At 45.1% G+C, this 27,974-nt stretch overlaps 1 protein-coding gene across 1 annotated transcript in view; it reads right to left on the reverse strand.

Moving 5' to 3' along the window:
* Positions 1-15,038: 15,038 nt before the first annotated feature.
* LDLRAD3 (low density lipoprotein receptor class A domain containing 3) overlaps positions 15,039-27,974 on the reverse strand; it is a gene marked incomplete at both ends in the record, with an annotated part of 100,741 nt that continues 87,805 nt past the window's right edge. Inside the window, 2 exons of the mRNA XM_084287336.1 lie at positions 15,039-15,300; positions 16,883-17,228. Coding sequence (XP_084143462.1) covers positions 15,039-15,300; positions 16,883-17,228 — 608 coding nt within the window. The remainder of the gene's footprint in view (positions 15,301-16,882; positions 17,229-27,974) is intronic.

A 27,974-nucleotide genomic window follows, 5' to 3' on the forward strand; every position in this document is an offset into this window, starting at 1 on the left:
GCTGAGATGGGAAGGTTTTGCAGAGAGGACACAGAACCTGAGTGATTTACATTGGCCACGTCTTCACCGCCTTCCTGGACTCCAGCTCAGCTCCCAGGCCCACTGCACCTGTCCTATGGACATCCTCCAAGCCTTTACCTCAGTGAAAGGTTTTTAGCAGCACTCCTCTCTGCACTGCAGAGGCTCCTTCTCACCTGCCATCCCAGAGGGCAGCCACACGTCCTCGGGGAGCTGTGCAGGAACCCTTCTGGAAGGCTGGAGAGGTCCCGGCTGTCCTGGAGTCCTTCTGCCTGGCCCCATCCCTTTGCAAAGGCTCTGGAAGACCACAAAAAGGTTTGTCTAAGCAAGGCAAGCTTAAATGAAGAGGTTAAAAGCCATTGCACCACACCCAAACCTCTAGGAAAGCCTAGGCAATAAAACCAGCCTCAAATAACATTCTGGAGGTTTTACCACACTCAGAGCTGGGGAACCAAGAGTCTGCTAAAGCATAGCAGAATTCACTTTTAGGCATTACTGTGATGATTCCTTATTGTTTCCAAAAAGGTGGCAACACTTCTTACTAATTGATGGCTACTTGGATGCCTCAGCTGCCACTGTGCTGCACGTGGCAGGCAGCGAAAGCAGGGGTAAATCGGAGACCTCGCTTTAGCTAGAAGCCAGCTCTCCCATCTCTGTCAGCAGTATTGGGCTCCCGATGCACACATCAGCAAAAAGCTAATTCCTTGTAATGAAAAACAACCGTGTCTTAATTGTGCTTTGGCCTAGACATTCAGATATCCCAGTGCTCGATATCCCAGCTTTTGTCCTCAAAACCACAGCAGGCAACCTAAGTTTTGACACAGCCTGTCGGAAGGCCGAGCCTTAGCGCTGGTGTATTCAGCGTGCACAGGGCAGCAGCACCCTTTGGAACACGCTTTGCAATTCCCAATCCCGTGGGTGCTTTGGGAGATCTCCCTGTTGTGACCCCTCTTCTCCAGAGGGCGCACGGACAACGCGGGCATCTGAAACACCAGCCAGGAGCCACTGGTCCTGTCCTGCTCCTGCAGCTCAGGCTGTGGCTCCTCTCTCTGCCTGGGAGGCACAGCAGGATGAAAGCCGGACCCATCGCTTCTTCCTTGCTTTCACAGAAGCTGAAATGCTTCAGTTCTCTGCCAGGGACTGCACAGCAGTCTGCGTGATTTCAAGGCAGGGCTAGCTTGTTGTTTCAGTCCTCACCAGAGACAGCAGCGGATGCTGTGCTGAGGACAAGAGGAATTTGCTCTTAAGTTACATATTTATTATTCAATAAACCTAGCAGAAAGCACAACGTGATACTAAAGTTTCTCTGCGAGAGTGAGCAGCTGTCACAGTTGTTTTGGCACGGAACTGAGCTGCAGCAAGCTGGGCCATCGGGGCAGCCGGGGCTCCTATTTATTTCCTCTGTGGGAGATGTGATCATAACAATTGTAACGATCAGAGAAAAGGGTGCAGGAGCAAATCAGGAACTTGCCACAGAGCAGGGGAAGGTGCAAGGTGATGCTTCCAGGCAGGCTGCAAAACTGTCCTTTGATGATCACGGAGGCGCTGAACACGGCTCTGCCTTCCTCCACCCTTCGGGGTGCAACGAGGCACCAGAGACATGAGGAAGCCTTTTGTTCACAGCAAACAAAAGCCAAGCAAACAAAACAGATTTCTAGTCCAGCAAGACAGAACAAAGAAAAATTTGGCTGTGTGCTAATGAGGGTGCTGCGGAGACTTCAGCCAACAGAAGGGAACAATTAATTTTTACTGGCTGTATCACAATGTCAGATGCCGAAATAACAAAGCTCTGGAGATGTGCTTGTCTTGGCTATTGATTTGCTTGTCACCCTGCATGTAGCTGAGTGCAGATGAGGGAGGGGTTAATCTGGAGCTAAACATACTTTTAAATCTCATTGTTTCCCTCCCAGCCTTAGGAGCTATGCCTGAAACAAAGGTGTCAACTCGCCTCGCCTCTTCCCACCCTGAGGAATTTCATCCTAGTCCGAGTGAACCACTTGTAACTTCCCAAAGTGCCCAGCAGCTCAGAAACTGCCTCCAGCACCGTGGTACGGGCCAGCAAAACGGGCTGCAGGGAGCTAGGAAAGTGGCCATAAAGGGGAGATGCAACAGCACCTGGGGTGAGCAGCAACAGCATCCCTCACAGGCTTCCCCACTGCCTGTCCTGCAGTCTTAGGGCACAGTCCACTGCCTGCCTTTACCTTGGACTTGGAAGTAAATTATTTCTGGTCATTCTGCCTCCTCACGGAGGTTTATAAATCTTAATACACGGCTCACAAAGCGCTCTGCTGTCTCCAGAAAGCAGAGCTGGAAGGCCAGCACGTTGCAGCACCAGCCTGCCTGCTGGCACGGAGCGGGGACAGCCCAGAGATGGTGCGGAGGGAGCAGGAGAGGGGAGGGAGGCAGTGAGGCAGGCAGCCCAGGAGCCATGCTCTCCCAGCCCTCTTCTCGACTCTGGGAGAAAGATCCTCTGCCTGCTATAACACAGCCTAATATCCAGAGGGTCACAGCTTTAGCACTTGCCCCAGGCCTCCCACAATCTCTAGCACAACATTTCAAATTGCATTAGTTTGGGAATGGAGGCAAACAATTTCTTCCCCCCCAAGGCGATGTTAAAATAGAAAGTAAACAAATGTCACTGCGAATACACGCAGCCCCCAGGACAGCGGCGAGATGCACAGACACTGCCTGACCCCCCTGCTTGGACAAGCCTCTATTTCCCTATCTATCACCCCACCACTTTCAGGACAGAACAAAACGTCTCTCTTTGAATATCGGATTATGAAAGATGATCAAACACCTTCCCACTTGCATGCTGGTCCAGTTGGTGAATAACACGAGGAGTGGTGGTGGTTTGTTCTCAGTTTTCCATCACCTTCTTTCTCTCAACCTCCTGCATGATTTGCTCTGTCTGGCTATTTCAAAGCACATCTTTATTATGTACTTTTACTCTATTCGGATCGCCATCTGTTTGTTTCATTAGCTGCCTCATCTGTGGGGTGGGTGTATTTAGCAGGGCATTCAACATTCAGCAATTAATAGCCTTGGAAGCAACATCATCGACTGGAAAATGACAAAGTGCTTTTCTTTGACGTTTTTCAGAGACCTGCCTAAAAGCACCCCGATGCCAATTTCTCGATTCTTTCCCCTCCTCTTTTACCTTTAACTGAGAATCACTGCTCTGCCTGCAGACCAAAGAATAAATGCTTCACGTGTTTCAAAGACAGGCTGGTAAATAACCAGGCTAATCCTCGATGGATTCACTTATTTATCCGAGTGTTCAGCTCTCAGAGAAGCACGGTGTTCCTGCTGGACACCATCCCAGAATCACCAGCCCCTCTATCCCACCTTCACTGGGGTCAAACCTAGCAGCGAGCGCTCCGGGCTGGCAGTTCACGGGCGGGCACTCATTAGATTAACGAGAGGGCCGTCACAGCCCACGGAGAAAAATGCACAATGCCATAAAATAAGCAGGCATAAAAAGGGGAGCGTTTTTCAGCCACGGTGCCAGCGCCACACAGAAGACAAAGGATGATTTTTCTTGTCTCTCGCAGGGAGTGCAAGGTTGCGGGGACGTGATGGCGATTCATTGATCTAGGAAAAGATCCGAGTCATTTCTTGCTGACCCAGATGGAGAGCAATGAATTCAGCCTCATGTCCATGTGCCCCCTTGTAGCACGGGATGAAAAATAAACCCGGCCTGCGAAGGAAAAGGACACTATTGCATTGCATTTGATTATATTGGATTGCATTTGATTAGTGAGGGCAGCCTGACTGCCGGGGAAAAACAGAGATCAGGCAGATGAGAAGCATGAAGTGGCACACAGTGATTTGTTTCTTCACTGGGCCATTAACTCAGCAGTAACCATCCCAGATGTTTTATAGTTTCAGATCCTGGATTTGAAAGGTTCTTCCTTAGGCTGTGACTCCTAGACTCACCAGACTAGAGCCGAAGCTATAATTTCCTACTGGATAAGACAAGACACTTGAAAAACACAAACACGTCGTAACTAACATGCTGATAATCAGCCTGAACCCGGGCTTCTCACAGAGAAGGATGCTCCCACTTCTATCTGCACGGGCCACTGACTATGACAAATCCCTGCATTAAGACAGGGTAAGCGGTGCCTCAACCCCCAGGGATGTCTGGTGCTACCAAGCCATAGCTGATGTACTGCTGGGAGACGCTTCTCCAACCTGCTGCCTCTGAAGAGATGCTTGCTTCCTTCCCACAGGCCACCTAAAGACACGACGGGCAGGATAGCTCTGGTGGGACAGGAGAACCAAGCAGCTGGTCAAGTCACAGCAGTGCAGGAGCCCAGACCAGCTCCATTGCTGCAAGCCAGAGGACAAAACCCATTGTACATGACCGTACAAAATCCATACCAGGCTGCCTCATCCCCTGTTCCGACAGAACCACGGGCAGATGTTGGGCTGTGAGAACGTCCCAGAAAAGTTCAGTGATGGTCTTTAACTGCCTGAGTCATCTTCCGTCAGCAGGGCACTGCCCAGCAGTCCCGTAAGCAGATGTAAAAGGACTGCCATGGCAGACTGCAGCCCTCAGGCTGAGCACGTGCTGAAGCAGCAGGTCTTCACCACAGGGCAACGCAACAGGAAGCTGACAGAGATCTAGCCACGGGCCCAAGCATGACAAGAAATTCTTCAGGGCCTCCTCCATTAAACTCGCAGAATAAACAGAGATGGGGGCAGACAGAGGGAAGGCTCTCCACCACCTCTGGGGGCCTCTTGCTGTTTGGCTGGTGGTGAGAAGTCAGTTGCTCTCCAGAGACTGCAGCACGTGCTTGGTTCATGACAACATTTCATGTTAACAAGCAACAGCTCCAAGCTTTTGTTAGGAGATATCACAGCCTTAACACCACCTAAATCTTACCTCTCCCTTCCCCTCACTTCTTCCCCTTTGGATCTGTCACGGTCCATTTGGTAAAGATGAACCACTTTGCTTCTGTTTAAGGGGGTGCTTGTATCCCATAACATGGCGAAGGGCTTTCAGACTGGCTTACCCCATGGCTCAGCTGCCATACGCAGTGACTGGAAGAGGAAGACGCCTGAAACCCTCAGTGGGAAAACATCCAGCAGTCCACGATCTCCTCTCATGCTGATCTTGTCTCAGCGACCTGAAAAATAAAAATCCCAGGAGTGATTAATTACTTAAAGGCTTTCTTACTTCAGAAGTAGGGCAGCAGGTCACAATCATCATCAAAGGACAACTCAACACAGCTCAGCAGGACAAGGGATGAACCAGTTGGAGGTGATTGTCTCAGCTCAGTTCTGCCTCTGCTTCCATTGAAAACAGCATCTATTTCTTTGAGAGAACATAAAGTCCTCAGGTGTGCCTATGCAGTCACGCTTTGGGTCACTTGGACATCCTGGCCAGTGCCTGAAGCTGCCGGTGCCACCCAGCACGCCGCGTGGCAGCACCAGCTCCGTGGGGCCCTGACACACAACACCCACCTCAGCCCTCGCTGCTGCGTGCCGCACACCACACCTGACCTGCGCTGGAAACTGAGCTCCTCTGCTTGCTTCATCAGATTAATACACACAAAAAATGCTATTGGCACACTGGCAGGCTCTTAATAATGAGTAATAGTTGCAACCGAGGCTTGATTAACGAAGGGAAGGGTTAATGTCAGCATCTGTGTGACTGAGACTGCGAGCAGAGATTAGGGGAAACACCCATCGCATCTCCAAGCTCCTGCCTGCTTCATCTTCCTTTTAAACAGAACCTATTTGGGACAGTATTAAGGCAATTGGGCTCATTACATTTTTGTATTTTTTTTCTTTGTCTTTTGCAGACCACAGATTTTTTTCTTCCTCCGGTCATCACCACCATGGGGAATTTGCTCCTAAGCTCCTGTTAATTCTTTGCTTGCAGTCTTTAATGGCCCCGATCTTGCAAGGCTTTTCATTCATCCAGCCACCACCAGGCCACGAGAGCACCGGGGCGCTCCCCACCATGCCCCTTCCTCCAAGCAGAGATAAGAGCGCAGCGATTTTAAAAGCAGGAGGTGAGATGAAAGCGCCTGTTTCAGATCAGACACTGCTGCCATTCCATAATTAACTTCACCTAAATTTTCAAAGGATGAAAAAAAAAATCCAGAAATCATTTCAAACCACTCTCTCCCCCACACGTTAGTCATCTCATTCTCACTACTGGTATCAAGGAAAGAAAGTGGGAACTTTCTTCTTTTTCTTAAATAATATCACCAAGCCACCCTTCAAAGCGCTATCTTGAGCTCATTTTTCAAATGTCAGCATAAAAGGCAGCCGGGTCGCTCTCTTCTCTCTGTAGTTTCCCACATCACTTTGGGCTACCTATATGCTCGGGTTAAAAACAACATCTCCTCCTCCTACTTCCCCCCTTGCTCCCTTTCCAATGGTGTAAAGCAAAAGCTGGCGGCATCAGTCATCTGGCAAGGTGTTGCTACAGCCCCTGCACCCATAACCCTACAATTCACACACAAAGTGCAGTTTGCATCTATATCAGCATTATTTATGGCACGCTGCTTGCAATGCACCCTAGCTCCCTTCTGGGAGACGTTCACAGTCCGTTCTTATTTGTTAACCTGTGGAAACCTCCCAAAATGCCTACTCAGGATTAATTGCAAACTTATTCTAGAACAGAAGCCTCCACGCAGAGCTATACAGAATAACTGTTTCAGTAAGTCTGCAAATATAAATAATGCAAACAAGTACCTAGAGGTTAGGTGAAAATACAGAATTTAAATTTTTGTTTCTACTGCTGCCCTAATTTTTCTGAAAAAGAAGAGAACTTGAAAGAGTTACCTGCAGGTCCAGACTTCCCTTTGTCTTTTTTCTTAAATCTGCAAGCGATACGCTTCTGTAAAACTGATTGGATTCAGAAGATTATAAATGGCTTGATCAGACAGCACACCCAATGGTCGGGAGGCTGGATCTTGGAAGATGACAGTTTTGTTGTTCCCCAAACCAATCTTGATGTCTGTCCCTGTTTCAGATGTTCTCACTTACAAAAGAGTGCAAATCTTTCTCACACCCCTGCAATGGAGAAAAAAGAAGAGGAGTCAGCTGTTCAGAGTAACAAGAGCAGTTAGTTGCTTGAGAAGCATGACTTCAGCAAAGAAGCCAGAGGATTTCTATCTAGCTTCCTGAAGGAAGGTGGCAATCATTCCAGAGTTATTTTCACATACCAGACAGACCAAGATGTGCTGCAGAACCTGTAACAACCACAGCTTTCACAGCAGTGACTGCTGTCTCAGCACCAGGCCCACCAGGGCTCACAGCACAGGAACTTCGAAGCCTGGGGCCAAGCAGCTTCTGGAGGCAGGCTTCACTAATGAAAACCTGCTCCATCTCTCAGGTGGGCACGCTCTTTTCTTTCTGTAGAAGCTCAGGTACTGTATTATTTTACATAATCCATGTCTTAACCAGCATATCTAACATGACACCTTAGAAGCAGGTATTTAAGCCAGCTCCATTACTTCTGAAGCAGAGCATTCTCCAAATCCACTCTGGATAATTCATCGGTTCTGCTGACTCCTCTGCTCTGCACAGCCTACCAGGGGATACTGATAAATACAGAACCAGATGCATGAAGAATTTTTGCTCTCACCTTTGAATCATATTTGAGTAAACAGAAAACAGCCAAATATCAATGATGTTTGCAAACACGTTTACTGTGCAGCATTTAAATACTTCTTCAGGTACAACAGGTAGAATATAGAAACAAAACACCAGTTGGAAACACCGGTTTTCATTAAACATAAGGGAAAAATCCTCCCACATATAACGATACACTGGAAAGACAGCCTTCTCCATTGCAAATAAATCCTCTCAAATGTACCTGCTATCTCCTTGTGACCTGAATCAGGATTGTTTCAGTGAGCACATCCACGGTCCGCTACAACACGAGGCCACAATACACAGCAAAGGCTATATGAAGAGCACTGCCCCCCTCTAGAAAGTATTGTGCAGTAAATTTTGTACTGTCCCTCCCATTGCACATTCAGCAGTCACAGGAGATGGTTCATCTGTGATGTGAAAAATTCAGGTCTCTCACTTCATAAGTGTTCCTATGCATGGAGATGTATAACCCCTTTGGAGGTTTAACATGTACCAACCAACCAACCAGATCTTCCTCTCCCTACCCCAAAGCTGTGCAAGCAAGTGTTACTTTGGATGCATTGTTGAGCAAGCAGCGTTTTCTAAGATAACCCTGTCACAAATAAACGAGAAGAAAAATCTACTCTGTCAAATAAAACATCATACTTCTTCATCACTGTGCTGTGACATGGCTCACATTTGTCAAGGAAACAGCAGGTATCCCATACAAATGTGACAGACCACTCATTCATTCAATCAAATTGACACTGCCAGGGTGCTTTTCTTGAAACAAGCAGTTTCGGGTCAAACTAGACTATTACCCCTATTGTTCTTACACTGATGAAGGCTCTTGTGGTTTTGTGCTGAGAAATGACCACACTTAAATTTGAAGGAGTTACAGGCTGTGGCATTAAGTAATGAGATTTTGTTTTGTTTTTACCTCAAGGTGACTGGTAAGAATTAATCTTAGGTGAGATCTACTGAGGAAAAAGTACTTGCCTCTACACTGGCTGTTGAGAAGAATAGAGGCATTGATGGTCCCAAATCAGTTCTCAATGAAAAAGTGGTCTTCTCTGTGGTCTTCAGCAGCTGTAGGACTGAAACTCTTTGGGTGCACTCCCACAGAAATGCTAAGGGCCAGATCAGCAGCGGTCCCCTCAATGTGGCCTTAAGGAACTGTTGGGATTTTAGGAAGGAAAGAATCACGTTTCAGTTTAGCTATTCACACTATGTTTTGTGGATAAACAGAAAATTTAATTCCCTAGAGAGATCAATCCAGTACTTTTCCAAAGGGCTTTATGCAATATGCATACCCTCAACTCTCCTTTGAAAAGCGCACTTGAAGAGCTGTGAATTTCCACATGAAGACGCCTCTACTTCAAGTAATAACAGCACATCATTTTGGACTATAGCTCCCCAAAAGGTGAAAAGCCTCTTAGCTCTCTCACCAATAGATAACCGAGGCTGAAAGATTAGGAGGCTGCCACAAATCAGCAAGAAAAGACGCCATAAAATCACTGCTGAAATAAACTGCATATTTAATTTTTGAGGTGTAAAAATTAAGGTCTTTAAACAAATTGGAAGCAGAGAGAATAAAAATGATTAATCAGGGAGCTTAGCTGGAGAGCATGCTATTTGTTTTCATAAGCGGCTGTCTTCTGAATCAACATTTCTGAAGCGTAGCCCTTGCTGGGACATGACTGAATGAGCTGGCTCCAAGCTCCCCCCCCGCGGAGGACGCATTGTGGCAGCATCAACAGATCCTTCTCCCTTGCGGTGCTGGAGTGAATTCTGAATCCACAGCTCTTTATTTTGGGGGCAGTTTGCCAGTGTCAAACAAAGATTACTGTCTGGGCATTTTGGTGAGGGTATGTGACTTAATTAACTGGGATAATGATAAAACTGACATGCCTTTGCCAAGGTAGAGAGTGGAGATGAGTCATGGAAGTGAAATATGTCAGCCTCCATATTCTTTTTGAGACAGAAATATTTTGACATGGTATTCGGAGCCATTTTCTTCAGACTGTGAGAATAACGTTGTCATAGAAAGGGTATTTCTTAACGCTAGCCCTCTGAGAGGAGTGTGGCTAATCACGTACCTCGGCAGGAAGAGTGGCTACGATCCAGACACAACGTGGGGCTGGGCTTGGTGGGCTGAGCAGTTCCCACGATGACGGCGGTGCTTGCAGCAGGCGTGTGCTGGGGGAAGCGCCCCGACATGGGACTCCAGCCAGACACAAACCCTCCACAAAGCGTCTCAACTCGATCCTGGCTCACGTGGCTGGCACGTGGATCACGGAGCTGGACATACACAGGGATGTTGTACCGGGGGTGCACGTGGTGGGAAAGGGGCAGGCAGAAAGAGGGGGGTAGAAGCTAATGCTAAAGGCCCTGCAGCTCTGCTGATAAATCTGTATGCAGCACCAAGGCAGAGCACCAGGCTCTGCCAAGGTCTCCAGAGCTTTACTACAGTCCAGAGAGCAACCCAACAGGGCTTCGGGACCTCCTCTCTGACACCACAAACTGAATGGGAAGATAAGAAAGAAATTAAGCAATTTTCATCTGTATAAATATGAGACATATGTATCAGTATGCTTTTATACACATATGCACATGTGGGTTTCCATTATCACTTCCTTTCTTAAAATAGTGTTTAAAACCCACACCGATTTATCAAAACTTCACAAGGAATGCAGAAGTTGGAGACCACCTCAGGTAGGCGGCTGTAAAGCTAACCCAAACGAGACTTGATGAGATAGGGGACATCTGCACTTGTGAACAGTATTAAAACACCGACTTTATTCAGGAATACAGAATACATTTTCAAAGATTTCCAGTTTACAAAAGTTTAAGACAAGGTTGGGTTTCAACATACAACCTCCCTTAAAGCTCTTACATAAGATCTCAATTTCAAGTTGAAAAAAACTCAAATCAGTTAAAAAAAAAAAAAAAAAAAAAAAAGGAACAAATGAAGGCCACAATCCTGTACTTGGATACATTCGAGCAGAATCCAGCATGGTACTGAAATTCTTTCTGCAGTCACATATTTTAGTCCACGAGTGAGTTACAGCCCTGTGCTGATACATTTCAGATCTAGTTCGAACTGCAAGAAGAGCACTTGTCTTACAATTTTAGTTCCCGGCATCATATGCAAAATAGCTACCAATGAGCAACAGTTAAAAACAGTACGTGCCATTTGATCACCACTTTAAAAATACAGCATTAAATCCCTCCTTCATTAAGACATTTTTAAATATTCATTAAAAATTAAATTCAGAACCAGTGTCCCTCTATCCTTTTCATCATTAATAGTTTTTCTTATCTACTAAAACCATTTGTCTTCTCTAAGATGTCTAAAAAGTAAAACGCACAAGATTAACAAGCTGCAGCATTAATTAAAATGAGAATCATCTCTTTCCTCCACCCAACTTCTAAATCTATCACGAGGGCCCTATTAGCTGTATCAAAGTGAAGTGGTGTAAATAAAACTGATTTGACTTAAAAGGAGGAGAAGAACGAATGCAGAGTTATTTAAAAATCGCATTGCAGTCAGTGTTGTCATGTATGTCACTGCAGACAAGAGCAGAGAAAATTATTCAGAGGCTCTCTTTTAAAAACATTACTGCCAATTTTCCATTAGCACAATAGCACCAGAGAGGTAAATTGCAATTTGCCTTACAAGGAACTTCAGATTACTACCAAGCAGATTCACTAATGGCCTAATTTTAAAATACACAGCACTCTGACTTCAGCAGAGGTTACACACACTCAGAACTTCTGCAGTTTAATTTCTTTTTTTTTTTAAATAACCCAAATCTTATTTCTAACAGGCTAAACCTAATTCCTTCATTTACCTCAAGCAGTCAGTCGTTTCTTCAAATTGTTTTGTTGAAACAAATCAAATATATTAATCCCTGCTCTGAGTGGAACTGCTCATTCCAGTGGTCACTATTCAACACAGATATGGAACCAGAATTTGGCTCTGGAGGAAAACTTTAATCTGTTTTACTTGTGTGAGAATAGATCTTTGAAAGACCATTCATTTGATTAAATATTAAGTACAAAGGAAAGCTCCTGGAGGACCCACCTCAAACTCAAAGGTTAAGAGCAATTGCAAACAGTGGAATGATTAATTCCAAGTTTACTGGCTACAGAAAAGAAATCCTACTACGTGGTATTTCATGAACATTTAGCTTCAGCCTTACAAGGCGAAGATCAAGGAACTGCAGGATTTTCAATGAAATATTTAATTTAATCAGCGTGGTTGTTGCTACCATGCTCCTCCAAAGATTCCACTGAATAATGCAGTATAGAGATGTATTAACACTACCAAAAGTGACACGTTATAAACAATTTCTGTGTGATACTACAGCAATTTCCAAAGCAACCTGCTAGCAAATCTGTTCTACATACCAGGAAACTGGAGTAAGATGAAAACCTTCCTTCAAGTTTTGGCATGCCCTTTTTGGAACAAGGTACTGAGCTCCTGTACTCCTCCAAGGTCAATGGTCCCCAACAGTAACAACAGAGAGGAAGACAAGACTTGGTTCTCTTTTTGGATCTCTAGACAATGATATGTAACAACACCCAGGAATGTAGTCAACAGCCCAGCAAATCAACATTCAATCAGAAAGGCACAATCTCCTTTTATAACTTGCATAAAAACTAAAAGATTCCTGTACAAAGATAAATACACCCTTAGCTGGAAGGGAAAATGTCACACCATTTAGAATGCTTTTTCCTCCTTTTTTTCTTTTTTCTTTTTTTTTTTGTAAAGTCCAAACGGATTATCTTAATGCAAAAGTTACATGAATATATACAGCCTGAAAGAGCATCTTATATATATAAATATGTACACGTATAACAGTGACTGACACAGACAGAAGCAGCAGGCTATGTCCACTCTTCTCCTACTTCCTAGCAATGCAAGGCAATGTTTTTCAGATGCCACAGGCAAACGTGTTTGGTTTGCACGCACCCTGGTGACTCTGAACACACATGGTGAAATGCAGCCCCCCACGGAAGGCTTGCCTGAGGGCTACGTGCCACATGATTTACGCTGGACACAATGATTTAGTTTCACTAGTGTAGCTTTAGGGCACTTCAACAGGAAACATAAAACTCTAACGAAACCACTGCAAACTTTTCAATAGTACAGTTGAAAGTATAAAACATTTTAAAAACCGCAACAGAAAAATGTTAAGGCCAGTTCTGAGGCTGTATTATGTAGCTCTTACAAAAGGCTGAGCAGAACCCGAAAGAAAGGCAAGGCGGCGCCAGGGCCTGGTGCTCAGCCCTGTGCCACAAATTCAGCTATGTACCTGAGTTTAACCCACCTGCAGAACACAGAACACCCGTCTGCGGTGTGACAGGAACAGCTGCCTGCCTGGTGAGTTGCAAGGAGTGATTAATGAGCCAGGTCCTGCTTTGTGCAGGACAGCATAACTGCATTGCTTGAACTCCCACCACGAGTGGAATCTGCCCCAGTACTGCACATTGCTTTACAACCATTGATTCTCCGGTGCACTGCAGGATAGGCTGCCTAAGCCCATAAGAAAAGGCTGCTGTTAATTTGTTTCCAGAGCAAGCCAAGACCGTAAGTACTAGAGCTCTACAGTCTCCCCACAGTGCCATCTCACTCCTAAAGGACCTCTGCAAATCCCTCTGGTGCCTGCCTCCCACATACCATGTCAGTTGACATGGAAAAAAAAAATCACAAAACCAGTTCAGGTTTACGTGTGGAAACTAAGACTGAACTTGAGTCATTCTTCCACATATAGCCATGCTCAAGAATTCTTGAGTCCTGAATATCTAACCTTTGGGGGAAATAATTTACCTTAGATACGGTGGAAAAAAGCAGAGGTTGTGGGAAAACAGTTTATGCCCTTTCCATTAAACAGAAAATCCTGTTTAATGACACTGTCCGTTACATGGAAGAGAAGTGGGAAATGTGTCTAATACACAAGTGGAAATAATTTTTCAAGGCCAGTTTCTCTCTGGACAAGAGAAAGGCAGTGCATTATTTTCTGTATACTAAGCACAAGCACAGCACTGCGGTGGCATTTAAATTCACAGCTTACCTTCCCTCTTTCCACTCTGAACATCTTTACCTTTGAGTTGCTTTCTCAAGGGTCATTCAACACTGTGCACTGAAAGACATTTCGTGGGAGAACACTCTAAGAGTTAAGAAAAAAAAAAAAAAGACAATGTTTTTCTGAAAAGACCAGAATTTCAACCAAATGAATATGAATAATGGCAAACCATAAAAAGCAATGAGAATATCATAAGAGAAACTTTGAAATTTTAGAGTTCTACAGGTACAAACAGAAGTAAACCTATGCAATACACTACTTACATACATAGAGTATTAAACATGTGTATCCATTCATGTACATAGGCACGGTCTAGATGATGCTAACAAGCCCCAAACCTTTCACTACATCACCTGCTTTGAGTTATTTCAAAGATTAACAAACTAGTCATTTACACTGAAGCTTTCCACGCTGGGTATCTGCTTCAGGATGGTTTTGGTGTTCAAGATCTAGCTGGAAAAGCGTTCTGGGTTTTTGTGTGTGTGGTATTTTGTTGTTTGTCCAAGAAGAAACGCATGGAGCAATGTTGTTTTGCCATGCTTGAAAAGAAGTCTTCCGCCCGTTTGTTGAGAAGCTTCAGTGCCTCTGTGCTCAGCTGTGAAATTTGACTGATAAGCCAACCTTTGTGATTTTCCTGAGGAAGTCCATGAAAATTTGGCCTTGATACTAGCATCTGGGAAAAAAAACAACAATACATGCTTGTTTGCTCATTTAGAGAGCTGTTCTGTTGCATCCTCACAAGTTTAAACTTTGAAAATTACATTCAGAGTGAGAATGTTCCAGGCCAGGAAGAGAAGAGTCAACTATAGCATTTTCTGCAATTTGAGCACTGCCAGTGGGCTAGGACTGGGCTTCAGACCTCCAAGGTGAAAGACTGCCCCTCTCGTGCTTCGACGACCACCAGTTGGCACTCGGCAGTAGGAGGAAAAGGCTCGCACAAGGCAGCAGACAGTCTGCAAACAAGAGCTCTCTGGCATAGATTTTGTGTGCAACATCTGTATACATTATACATGCACCTATATACATTCATATACAGTACACATTCCAAGAAATACATCGCATCAGTTCTTCAACGTAGCACTGTTTCTCTTGCTAGTCTGAACTGGAACCTGCTTGCAAGAATACTGTGGAGAGCTGACGTGACTCCAGCTCTGTCTTTGATGAGCTCAAAATGCTGAATTAAAAAATTAACTTAACATGGATTCAAATAAGTCATCACTGAGGCACATTCCTGCCCGAAACCTTTTAGGAACAGCAGATTAACCAACATAGACAAGAAAAAGTAAATCCCTTCCAGCCCATCCCAAATGGGCATCCAAGCTGGAGCAGTTACACTTCTCTTTCATCAACATGGTTGACCAGAGGATCACTTGGATCTGTTGTCCTCTCAAGAAGAGTCCTGTGGCCATCCATGCTGTCATGGACATCTCTTCTCCGACTGCTGTCTGTGCCCTGAGGGCTTCCAGCCACGGGGGTGTCTGTGCTCACCAAGCTTCCCGTCCGTGAGCGGTAAGGAGGAAGATCTGGCTGATTAGGGGATTCAGACTCAGAGCAATAAGGGGGTGGAGGAAGGTCAAACCAAGGTGGTCTGCTGTAAGACACACAACACAGTGAGAGTTACTGAAAACAGTGGCATGGAGTATAGAAGAGTTTTTTAGTTAAGAATAAAACGAGCAATATTTCTTGGCATTTCTGTGATAACTCCTATCAGGTGATCTCAAACAGACCTCGGTGCCTTACAGCACTCATGTCATTTCAAAACCTCCACAGCACCATCAGGTACCAAGGTTTCTGGTCAGGATGCAACACAGCTGATGACTTCCTGCTTAACATGCCACACTCGGATTTTCATTCATGTGTTTATGAACAAGTCTTGGCTCACCCTCAAAGAGGGCTGCAAGAGGTGAGATTTTTCTTCTGTAACATTTACACAACCTGAGAAAGCACTAAGAGAAAGTAAGTAAATTAAGCACTGGATTTATAGCTATGGATATAGATATAAACACAAGAGAGCTCTGAAGAAAGCTCTGTTAAGTGACAGAGATTAATGGCTTACAGTCTACAAATAAATAATGAACTGTATTCTACACAAGACGAATTATTTTTGTTGTCATGATATCACATGAAGAGCAACTGCTAAGTAGGCATAGACTAAATGAGCACTGGATTCAGTAAAATTGTTTTTTTGGTTCTGGAAGTAAACACGTAAAGGGACTGAAGGGCTTAGCAGACTGATGTGAGGTCTCGGGAGCAATTAGCTCTGAAATTGCTGATGGTTTGTATCAGCCCAGGTGCGAAGCGATTACAATCTGGCCTGCTGCTCATTTAGTTGTCCTTACTAATGAAAAGATATCACTATTATGAATGTCAATATTAAGACAAGGAAGCTGCTGCCAAATGCAGCAGAGAAAAGGAACATAAATTATTATATTATCATTCCCAGAGTTTGCACTAAAGAATGCCGACAGAGTGCAAGTGAACGATCTGGATCATCCAAGTTCATACCATGCCCTTTTTGTGCACCGAGGATGTCAGTTCAGCAGTTTTCTTTGGAAAGGATTTACAGATAGGGTTAAAACAAAGGTTAATGACCTACAAATAAAACCAGTATCGCTGCTACAAAAAGTAACACACCCACAAAGCTTCAAAGCACTTTCAGCTACTTAAAATAAGAATAGAGCTTTCTGTTTGAGTACTTCTCTTCTGTGGGTGAGAGGGGAAGTGGTACAGAGCAGAGGGACAACACAGTTTCTTGATGCCAAATGCAGATCTCAACTTCATATACTTATCACTCATCTCCAGCGTCATTTTTTTTTTTTTTTTTTTTTTCGTTTTCAATAACATGTCCTACAGCCTAGCCGGCTTTGGGCAAAAATCCAAATTCAGTTTTCATGTTTTGATTCCAGACCAGCACAGGATATTTCTATGAGAGAAGCGATACATTTCTTTGCATTGTCCTGCAGTGCTCAACTGCACGTGCAGAGAGAGCACGACCTAAGTCTGCCTTACATGCCTTTAATACTAATAAGAGCAAGGGGACCTGACGGAATAGCAGCACAGTACCTCCACCTAAAGGAATAATAAGGGTAAACAAGAAGCACAGGTACACATTCACAGAGCTGCAACCAGCAGTGTGAAACTGGCAAGAACAGAATCGGCTCCCATGTACATACCTTTGGTCTAGCACAGCCTCTGAATAAGACGGCGGAGAGTCCAGATCCACGGGCCTGTGGTAGGCCTGGTTGGACATGTACTGGATCCCGTTGTTGACGTTGTACGTGACGCTGCAGTGGTGTGGGTGATCGAGGACCACCAGGCGGGACAGCAGGACGGGGTGCTGCAGGCGGTGCACCGGCAGGGTCATGAGGTTGTTGCGTTTTCGCTGGTGGTGCAGGACTAAGGCAAGAAAGGCCACCACGAGGACAAAAATGACGGAGCTGCCAATGATGGCGTACGTAATACTAGGGTAGTAGAGGAGCTGATTTTCTGAGGTCACGTAATCCTGTCCGCTGCCAGCCTCTGCAAGACAAGAGAAGGAAGCCTGAGGTAAGTTTCACGATAAAATTGTGTTCTTCAGCCTGCACTGTGCTTCCCATTAGCACGCTGTATGACATAGCAAGTTTTCCTTTCTTCTTCTGGATGGAAAGAAAATGAGCACATTGAAACCACTCGCATGCAATTCAGAGATTGGATGGCCATCACTTGATCCATCCTCACCCGCATTCAGTGCCTGCAGACAAACTAACAGGGAGAGAGAATCGGAAGAACAGGAAAATACACACCGGTATGAAACGTGCACCACCTTGAGAATATCTCCCACAGCCCTGCCTATCAATCATAACTATTTCTCCACAGGTTAGAACATCCACTTCTGGGACACAAGCACACTACCTTAGCTCTTTATACCTTGCAAAGCACACTAGAATCAGAGATCTGAGAGCCTGATCTTTAGTTTTAGTGATAAAGGGCAGTGCAGCTGACGGTTACGTGGAGTTTATCAAAAAATTTAGGAACTACACGCTCCGCCCCGGAGATCTAGCAGTTCAAAACAAATACTAGAGAAAACACAAGTAGGTGCTCAGGTAGGTGTGCTTATTTGGATGTTTGTGATCAGCAGACCTCCTGCTGGAAGAAACGCAAAAGGAGAAAGGGTGTTGGAAGTGCAGACAAAAACAGTGCTGTCAGCCTGGTAAGGTGTGATACCAGTAAAAGGTGTGAAAGCTTCAAAGCAAAGTGTGCAGTCTAGGAAATGAATGGTAAAAACAAATTAAAAAGATGGGTTGGGGTATAACAAAACGAGGAAACATCAAACATGATCAGGGCTGGGCTGAGGCCATGACACACAAGTGAGCTTCAATTTGAGATGGAAATGGTCCATAGAAAGGCTGGAAAAGGTGAGTGAGAGCCAGGGAGCAGGAGCATGGCTGCAAACAGCAGCGGTAGAGGGAAGATTGATGATGAGAGGAGATGAAGACCAGATCAGAAGAGGTCCCTCACGCACCACACAGTCAACGCTTTACGTGCAGGAAGCGCTGAGGAAGCAGCAGTTACCAAGTGTTATAAAAAGTTAAAATAGGGTCTGTTCAGAGTCACGACACAGGAGAAGGAATTTCTACCCAGGCTCTTGGCCCAGAGCAATAAAAGGTAATGGGCTGGCTTTGGACAACATCCACGTGGATCTTGAACAGCATGAAAATCTTAGGAGGGAAAAAAAGCCAACAAAATGCAAAGGAGGAAGGACTCAGAAGCAAAATGCCACAGACACACCGATGTGACTGTCACACTTCAGACCAGCGCCAGATCCAGCAACCACATTCTCCTGACTCCACTTCAGCACCCTGCTGACGAAGCCAAACAGCATTTAAGCATCACCTTCTCTTTTTGGAGAATTTCCATTTCTGTGGAGGCTGTAACCCCTTACAGTCACAAAAATAGCAATGTTATTCTGACACAAGCCGTTCACTTTCCTCAATCAAGCAAAAACAGGAGGCTGAATAGAAACAAACAAGAGATCCCAACCCCCTGACCCTCCAAAATCCATACAGCTACAAGAGGACCATCCATCCAGATTTTTCATTCCCTCCAGCAGAAGGCAGGGACAGTAAATCTTAATACATGATTTTTCCTTTCTTTCACCTATTGACTGAAAACATTTCTTGGTCACTCACGACTGCAGCTGAGCCACTTACAAACTTCTCCAGCAACAAAATAATGAAGTAGATACACAACATACCTGGCAGAACAGAAGAGCTTTTAGTTAGAAGGGATGAGAAGGGCAAGAAAGACTTTATCAGAAAAAAGAGAGCATGATCACTGGCCCAGTGACCGACTACAAAGGGAACTACTGCTCCGAATGGACGTGCCTTGCTGATGACGCCACGCTAACTGCGGATCAGAGAGCTGCTCTGTGGGCCAGCTGCAAGCCACATTTCACCACAGAATCATCCAGTTTTCATGATATCTAGTGTCACACCATAAATTTATTCCCCCACACAACAGTGCTGGAAGGAGAGCAGATCTCCTTGTCACCGCACAAGGCGAGGGCTCTGCCTCGCTCAGCAAAGCGAACAAAGTCTGCGTGAGGAATGTGCGCCGGAGCAGAGGGGAAGAAAGGAGCGTACATGCACTAGGAAATCTAATTACAGCTCATCACATACCGCTAGGGCTTCTCTAATACGCTGCCTAAATTCACCAGCTGAGCCATGAAGGCTTGTCACATACCACAGACAAGGGCCAGCGTAGGGATCAGCCTTATGAAGACACCACCGAGTTGATTTGCAAGGACTGCTCCGTGGATGGATGCCACCGCCTGAGATTCTCCAGTGCAAGGACAGTAAACGTGTTCTGACACCCCAGTAACACGGCACAGGACTTGCATTCAGCTTGGCTCACCAGTTACGGTGCCTTGGCATAGGACTGAGACCAGGATGCCTTTGCAGACTTGATGAGACCTAATTAGTCACCCTGGGATCACTCTGCAGCAACACAGCCCCTTCTCTTTATAATCACCATCTTATTAGAAGGGAAGGAAAATGTGAGCAGCGAAGTGTGTGTCAACTTGTTTTCAAAACTCTTCGGGTTATCTGTCTGCTTAGCATAGCGTCTTCTAGGTCCCGCATGGAAAGCTTCCACAGATCTAAAGACATTTTGCCCAAAGTCGGATGTCTTAAAGAGGGATCTGACAACAGCTTTAGGACAATTTGAAGAAAAAAAAAAATAAAAACCCCATTTGTTTCATCTGGTTTTATTGTCCTTTTCACACAACAGCAACCTACCCATCTTACAAAGATGTGGGTAAGTTTGCACTTAACATACAGGTTTGGATCTCTGGGATCACTGTGGCTAATCAGTTGTTTGCCACTAATGGTCTATTCCTTTTCAGGATTTTAGATTTATTGCTCGTATTCCCACTTAATTCACTGTATCTTTGAGAAGAAGAGCAGTCTAAGGGCAGCGTAGCTCTCTCTGAATCACAAGCACAGCCAAGATGACACAGCTTGTAAGAGCGCTCCCTGGCGAAGCCTTTGTTTGCACTGTGGGTGTTGCTTTGGGGATCTAACTCAGCATCTCATCAGCTCAGAGAGTTTGTGCATGCCTAACATGATGCTGCACTGAGGAGTACAGATACAGCCTCTGAAGAGGGAAAAAAATCAGGCTGCGTCTGTCAAGTGCTCTTTCTTGAGCCCAGGGCAGTGCCGAGTACTTGGCCAGAGATGTTCTCTCCCCACACCAATAATCCAGCTCCCCAAACAGGCAGTTTCTACACCCACAGAGTGCACCGCACCCCCAGAAACAGAGCTCTGCCTTGAAAGATTTGGCTAACACTGAAATACCTTCTTCTGCCATCACACAAACAAACTTATTCTTGCCTTGGAGGTGAGTTTCCTGGCTGAAAACACAAAATCCTAAAGTCTCTTAGAAAAAGACAGTCGCAACTGAAGTCCAGGGGTATGCCACTTCCACTGTGGTGCAGTTTAAACCAAGACCAAGTTATGTCTCGGCTTCTCCTTCCCTAGCAAAATCATGAAATGAAAAGCTGTAAAAGATGAAAGTAACGTTACCTGAGCCTGTCATCAGTGCTTGACTTGCAGTCCTAGAGAAAACACTTACCGTGCAAAGAAAAGAAATGAATTTGTCTTAATGGTCTTTCTGGAACATTATTTTGGAAGGAGACAACTAATCTCTATGGCAGCTGGAAGCAGCAGAACTATGAGACAGTTTTGACTACACAAAACATTTAGAGCATGCTTTTTCTTCTATTAGCCAATCCTGTTGCAATGAGTAACTTATTGGTGATTCAGCACCTTCTCCCATGCCCTCGCAGTGCCTCAGCCTTTCTGTACCCCTAACGTGCAGAATACAAGGGAAGGTACACATGCTCCCTCTCCTCTTACTACCTTGCCTTGACAGCACCTCTGACTGTGAGGAGAAAGCTTTGCACAGAGAGAAAGGGGGTGCAAACAGCTGCTTCCAAAATGTGTCATCCCAGTTTGCTGCGGATGTGAGAGCACACAGGGGTGTGGAAGGGAATGACGGGAAGCTGAGACTGCTGTATGAAGCCAGACACACTTTGTGTGCCTTAGAGGGAGAAGGTGAGACACAACACCTGAGAAATCTTAGCTGGACATGCAATACTGCTTCAGACAGAAGAAGCTGCAAGCCTTTCGTTCTGCTCCAGTAACTTTCAGCAAATGTTTACACATCGCAGAAGTCACTGAGCTGAATTTCTTGGTAATTCAGTCATCTTCTCCCAGAAGCAGCAGGTCTTACCCAGGCAGGTTTTAAAAGTTTTGTCTGCTCTTCTATTAAATGCAAATTCACCACAAAAAGAGGTGAGCAGGCAGTCTAATTTAGCTTAAATTCATGGCGTATTTATTCTTTCATGTTTTTTTCCCTGAAGAAGATCTATGTTTTCTAATCACACCACGTATAAACAGTTTATCAATGCCACTTATGCCTATTAAACCTTATTACCAGGGAAATGCTGAATCTGCAGACTGGAGATTTTTGGAGTGTAAAAACCTTTGTGAATAATTTAGGAAAAGAGTGATACAGGAAACGTAACGGGCTGTGCTCAGAGGGCCATCTTATTGACTGTGAACAAATTTGCTGTCTCAAAGTTTTTAAAAAGATCTGAGTAACTGCATTAAGCCTGCCAGACGCTGGGATGAGGGGCTGTTATTTTATCTTTCGCAATTCTCTGCTCAAGCCTGGCTTTTCACAGTTCATCAGAGAAAAAGCTTTTGAAATACATAATCTGAGCAGACATCTGTAGCCTTAATGAACACAAGTCACGGTCCATCTCCAACAAAGACGCTACTGTAACAACACATTTAAATTCCAACTGGTTAAAGAGCAGATCTGCAGCTTGGAAGGTGAAAGACGACAGAAATCAAACCCGGACGGGCTGAGCCCCCACCCTGCATTTACTTTTTGTGCTGCAGTACTTCCCAGGGCGTCCAGCTAAGTCTCCAAACCTGGAATTTCTCATCTTTGATGACTTGATGTCCCACTAAAACAAGCCTTAAATAGATCTTGCTCACCGGACTTTCAAAATACTCTTTGTCCAAGTGATGACCTTTCCAACCTTGTCATTTATTATTTAACTCCCCCGACTGTCCTTTTCCAAGCTACAAATACAGCCTACTGCAGACAGCACAGGCCCTTGGCTTCATGCAGTTTCATGCTCAGTTATTGTTTCTTCTCCCTCCCCCAAGCAGCCTCATATTTCCCTTAGACACCTGAGAGAAGGATTTGTTTTCAACTGCACTGAAGGAGGAGCATTCCTGTCCTGCGTTGGCTTTCTCTGTTTCAGGCACAGAGGAGATTTGTTAATAGAGGTGTTACATGTGCTGAACAGACACGAGCTGTGGGTATTGGCCAAAATAACACGGTATGATTACACCTTATTAGGTACCTGGCAAACAGAGAAGATTTCTAGGAAACGAGCAGATTGAAGCCCCCGATTCCTTCCAGGTTCGTCTGCAAGAGCGATGGCTTCACGTCAAGACAACACCGAGCTGCACAGATGTCCTGGCCTGGAAGGGCCCCAGGCTGTTCTGTGTTTCAGCCTGTGCTGACCGTGGTGTTTGAGAAATGCTGGATACAGAGATAACAGGAATATGCAAAATCTAGATGTTACTGCCCCTCTGAACCGCTGCCCCTTTCCGAGGGACAGAAGCTATGCACGGATGGGCTGTTTTGGTTTTGTGCTGTCTTGATCCACCACCCTGCAGACTGCCCCACAGCTCCTGGTGTGTTGAAGGGCTCTCAGGACCTTCTCCCAAGACCTCCTCCACTGAGAACTACACCTTCTGCAGAAGTGCAAGCATTTCAAATATTAATCAGAAGCCTAAATAGCTCTGCGTGCTCTGTCTTTGCCTGTTCTTTCAGATGACTGAAGAGACATTTGTGACCTTGAGTGCCAAAACAGAGCAGGACATCTTGCTATGGAAAGCTTCTTATCCATTCATAATTATTATTTTTTTTAAGTTATTGGTATCAGTGTAGCACCATGAAGCTCTAGTAATGAGAGAGGATTTCCCTGTGTTATGTCCTGTCCAGGCTCTGAGCAAGATGATGGCCATCGTCCAGCAGAGGTTAAGGCGATGGCTAAGCCAGAGGACACACAAACACAGACAGACAGACGTACAACTGGCCAGCGAAGCACAGATGAGCCTCCAGACAGCATTAGTCAGCAAAACCAGTGCCTCACAGTGAGTCCATTACCTGTGCCTTCCTCCCCAGACTGCAGCCCCTCACCCTGACCACGCTTTCAAGGCAGTGCAGCTGCGGAAAGAGCAGCTGAGTCAGCAGCCTGCGGATCAGGAGCCTCACCTCTCACGTGCCCTCCTTTTCATCTTCTGCAGGGTTGGATAATTATTCTACTGCACTTCACACATCGCAGTTTAAACGTTAAAAGGAAAAGAAAGAAACAAAGAAAAAAAAAAAAGCAGCAAACTGAGCAAATAAGTAGAGAACTAAGAAATACTTCGCAGTAGCCATGGCAACTAAAGTTCTAAAATTAACTTGACAGCAGTGTAAAAACCTGCAAAGCCAAAACGTGCCATTGAGCATGGAAACAAAAGGGCCAGGCCTGGCACCTGGATGGGAGCCAAGGAGGAAAGAAGTGTTACTGGAAGGCAATTCACCGACATTGATCTAAGCAGCACTTCCTGGACATATCAGCCCAAAAGGCTGCTGTCACTTGCTTATTAATTCACAGTCAGAATAGAAACTGCATAAAAGCAGGGAAAGAGCACAAAAGGGATGAATGTTCCCCTACCAAAGTCCTCCTCTCCAGGTAGAGGGGTTTAGTCGCTCCTCTTGGCTTCCTTTTTCTCTTTTGAAAAGGGGATATCAAAATCAAGGAGACTGGCAAGGAGTTTGTTACTGTACATTTCTCCTAACAACATTTTATGACAGAAAGATGCCCCTCAGCAAGAGCCTGATGCACTGAAAGCTCAAGGGGCTTCCACTTTCATTGTCCCCCTCCCAGCCACCTGGTTACACCACTTCTGGAGAAGGAAAATGTCAAACAGCACCACTACATCTAAGGCTCTTTTGAAATGCATGGCATTGCTGGCCCAAGCTTATCAAATAAAGCAAAAAGTGCTTCAAAGGAAAACTGTGCTCTCTTTGTGTGACAAACGGGCTCTTGTCAAGACCTGTGACAACCAGCAGCATCCCAGGTACCAGCCCCAGCCCCAGCACTGCATCCAAACCGGAGATAAAAGCCAGTGATCCTGTGCCACAGCCTGCTCCTTCCCCCCCATCTCCCAGGAGATGTTCCAGTCTTGCCTTGTGCACGTCACAAGCAGCATTCCCCAGCTGCACAAAGAGTCCAGATTCTGATTATCTGCTTTATCTGTGTAATCCTCTGCATACAATCAATGAGCGGTATTGTATAGTCTTAAAGTTAACATGAAAAATAATGAAACAGAAAGCACTTGGTCCGATAGCTGGAACAAAATGATGTCACCTGTGTACGAGATGTCTCCAGGACAACCCCCCACCAAACCTCAGCAAGGTCACCAAGGTTCTTGAGAGGCAATATCCATAATCACCTAGGCTCTAAAATATTTTAGATTAAAAATAGCATAAAAACAAGAAAAAAAAAAAAAGGAAAATAACATTTCAATGGAAAAGTTAACAGAGTTGTGGAACTCAAACAGCAAGACCAAAGGGGACTCAAAGTTAGTCTCCAACATCAGGTTCATCTTTACTTCTTTAACTAAACAAAGATAGTTGGTAGAAAGTTCACTTGTCATATCTTTGGGAACACTGGCAAATTTATGCGTAAGTGCAGAGTCCTGCCTCCTGTAAAGGTTAATTGGTGTAACAGAAGCCTGAGGTTGGTAAGAGCCTGGACACTGCATCAACTCTCTGCTCCCCGCCAGCACAGTAGCACGCACTACCTAGATTCATTTTGAAAGGTTTTTACGCAGTTTCAAGTTGAAAGAATGAAGGGAAATAGATTTATCAAAGGCCACGGGTGAGCTTGCCTTTCCTATTCCCGTCTGACCCTGAGAGTTTGGAATCTAAGCTGCCATGAAACGCTCAGCTGACATTCCCTGCAATCGCTTTAGCACCTAAAAAGAAGAAAACAACAAAACATCTCAAAACAAAAATTCAACTAATTAGAATGAAAATCAGCAGATTAAATGTTTGCATTTTTATCACCTGTTGCCCCTGAAGCTTGGTTACACCATGTTGCCAAACTGATACTGCTATCATGGCTGATCTAAATCTACATTCCTGCAAAAAAATGCACGTTATTTCAGCAAAACGCCTGGAAAAAGCTGAACGTGGGATGCTGCCCAGGACAGGCAGATGAATTGCATTTTACAGAGTTTCTACCAGCGGTTGGTGAGAAGAGAGGCACACTGCTCAGCGAGCGCGTGCACATTAACTTCTTCCTAGATGCTGTATTGGTACGGACAGCTGGTGTGTAAGAGGGATAATAAGGCTTGAAGAGACGTGGTGCAGGGTTTATGGAGCCTGCAGAGTCAGCTGTACTTTGCAAGGAATATTGCTAGCTTAAGTGTGATTTAGATACACTGCAAAGTAAGTTTTTTAATCAGCTTTTAAATTTAGTCTAATCCTTCAAGGACTATTTGAAAGGATCTACTTTCTGAAGAACTGCTAGTCTGAAGTCCACGCGCTGTGTTTCAGATATTACTATTATGAATCCCATTTTTGCTAGAATTGTGAAGAGGAAGAAACGTTAACAGATAAGCAGTCCACGCAGCTATCAGTTTTAGCTGGGACAGAGTTAATTTTCTTCGTGGTGGCTCCCACAATGTTGTGTTTGGGATTTTTGATGAAAATACATGTAGTGGTGGCACCTCACCCACTTCTCAGCTGCTGCAGGGCAGTGCCTGCACAGAGCCAAGGACTTTCCAGCTCCTCGAGCTGCCCTGCCATCGGGCAGGCTGGGGGTGCCCCAGGAGCTGGGAGGGGATAGAGCCAGGACAGCTGGCCCACGCTGGCTGAAGGGATGCCCCACACCACAGGGCAGTGGTGAATGAATTCCTGGGATTGCTTTGCTTGCACACACAGCTTTTGCTTTACCAAGCAAGCTGTCTTTATCTCTATCCATGAGTTCTCACGCTTTTACCGATCCAATTCTCTTCCCCGTCCCACCTGGGGAGTGTGAGAGAGCAGCTGTGTGGTGCTGAGCTGTAAAACCACCACCACGTGTCCTAACGATTTAGGAACTGTTAGCAGGACGTGACCTTGAGGAAAAACCAAAGCAGAAAGCAGAGACAAGACCTGCTAGGTCACCTAGACGCCATCCCAGCACACCACACATCACCCATTCGTACCTACCCAACACCCCTCCACTGACTGCGTCTGGGATGCAACAGAGGAAACCAGCAGCAAAACCTCTCCAGCCAGAGCCCTGCAGGCTGCCCTGGCCTCTGCCTGCCAGAGAGGAAAGCCAGACCTCAGCAACGGAGCGCATTTGGGCAGATGGTTCATGCCAAGACAGGATGCTGCGCTTCGGAGCCACCCCAACTTTGCATCCCAATTGTTCTATAACCAGTGCATCTACATTACATATTACAAGCATCACCGTCTTCAAGATGGACTTCTAAAAAGGTCTCAACAAATGTCATACTCGGTTGCAAATCAAAATCAAAATCTTTCCTTTAATATTATAAAAAAAAAAAAAAAGAAAAGGAAATAACGCCTAAAAAGCAACAGCAAAGATGACAACAGTTGGCTGTGACAGCAGTTATTGTACTAAGAGTATGGTTTGGCTTTCCAAGTCACAGAACAGACAGCAAAGTCTGAAAAAAAAAAAAGAATAAAAAAGTGAAGAAAAAAGAAAATAGAATCAAAGAAAGAAAAAGAGAGAAGCAAGTGAAGCAAGGTGGAAAAAAAAAAACAAAAACCTGCCTTTGAAAGTGAGAGCGTACAAATGGGACATCAATGAGCATCTGGAAGGCATTAACACCAGGAAGAAGAAGATAAACTTGTGCTTTTCATCATCTGCTTAAATCTCACTTGATCAGAAAATGTGACAGGGAAAGTAGGGAGTGGGAGGGGACCATTCAAAGACTGTGGTTGCCAGTGGCTCACTACAAACCAGGAAGCTTTTCCGAAGGGCCCAAGGGGCTCTGCTCTCAACCTGCTGCTGTTTGGTACCTACCTGAATGGCAAAGCAGAGAGAACACACTTACTCAGCTCGCTGTTAGGCAATGCTACCTGCGCCCTGCTCGACAAGATTAAAATTCAAAACGATCTGAAAATAATAGCTGAAATGGTCTGGGGCAGATGCAGTCAGGTGTCAGCAGAGAATAAGGTGTTAATTGGCGATGAAATATACAACCCCAACGCTGCTCAGCTCTCGCAGGGTGTCTGCTGGAGGATTTAGCAAGCTCAGGACATCGCACTTCAAACAAACAAAACCAACAAAAACCAACAAGAAAACAGTTTGGTGGAGAACAGCACGTCCTGAAGACACAGTCTACCATGAAAGGTTGCAAGAATCAGGCTTGTTCAGGCTGCAGAAAACATGGGAATTAAGTTTTTAATATTTTCAAATACAGAAGCATTTTGGTTTGGGTTTGAAATGAGAGAGAAAATCGAAATACCTGATTTAACAATATAAACTCAGCGCCTTCAAAAGCTGCAGGGAAGTGTCCCGAATGAATAAAAAGAGAGATCACATCTTTATTTCATACGTCTAATTGATTAGAGCTGCTACCTTGTGTTTGAGCTGCAGTAGCTCTAATACCACCACGTGCCTCCGTGCCT

Source organism: Netta rufina (genome assembly GCF_964035555.1).
Source record: "Netta rufina genome assembly, chromosome: 5".
Taxonomy (NCBI): Eukaryota; Metazoa; Chordata; class Aves; order Anseriformes; family Anatidae; genus Netta; species Netta rufina.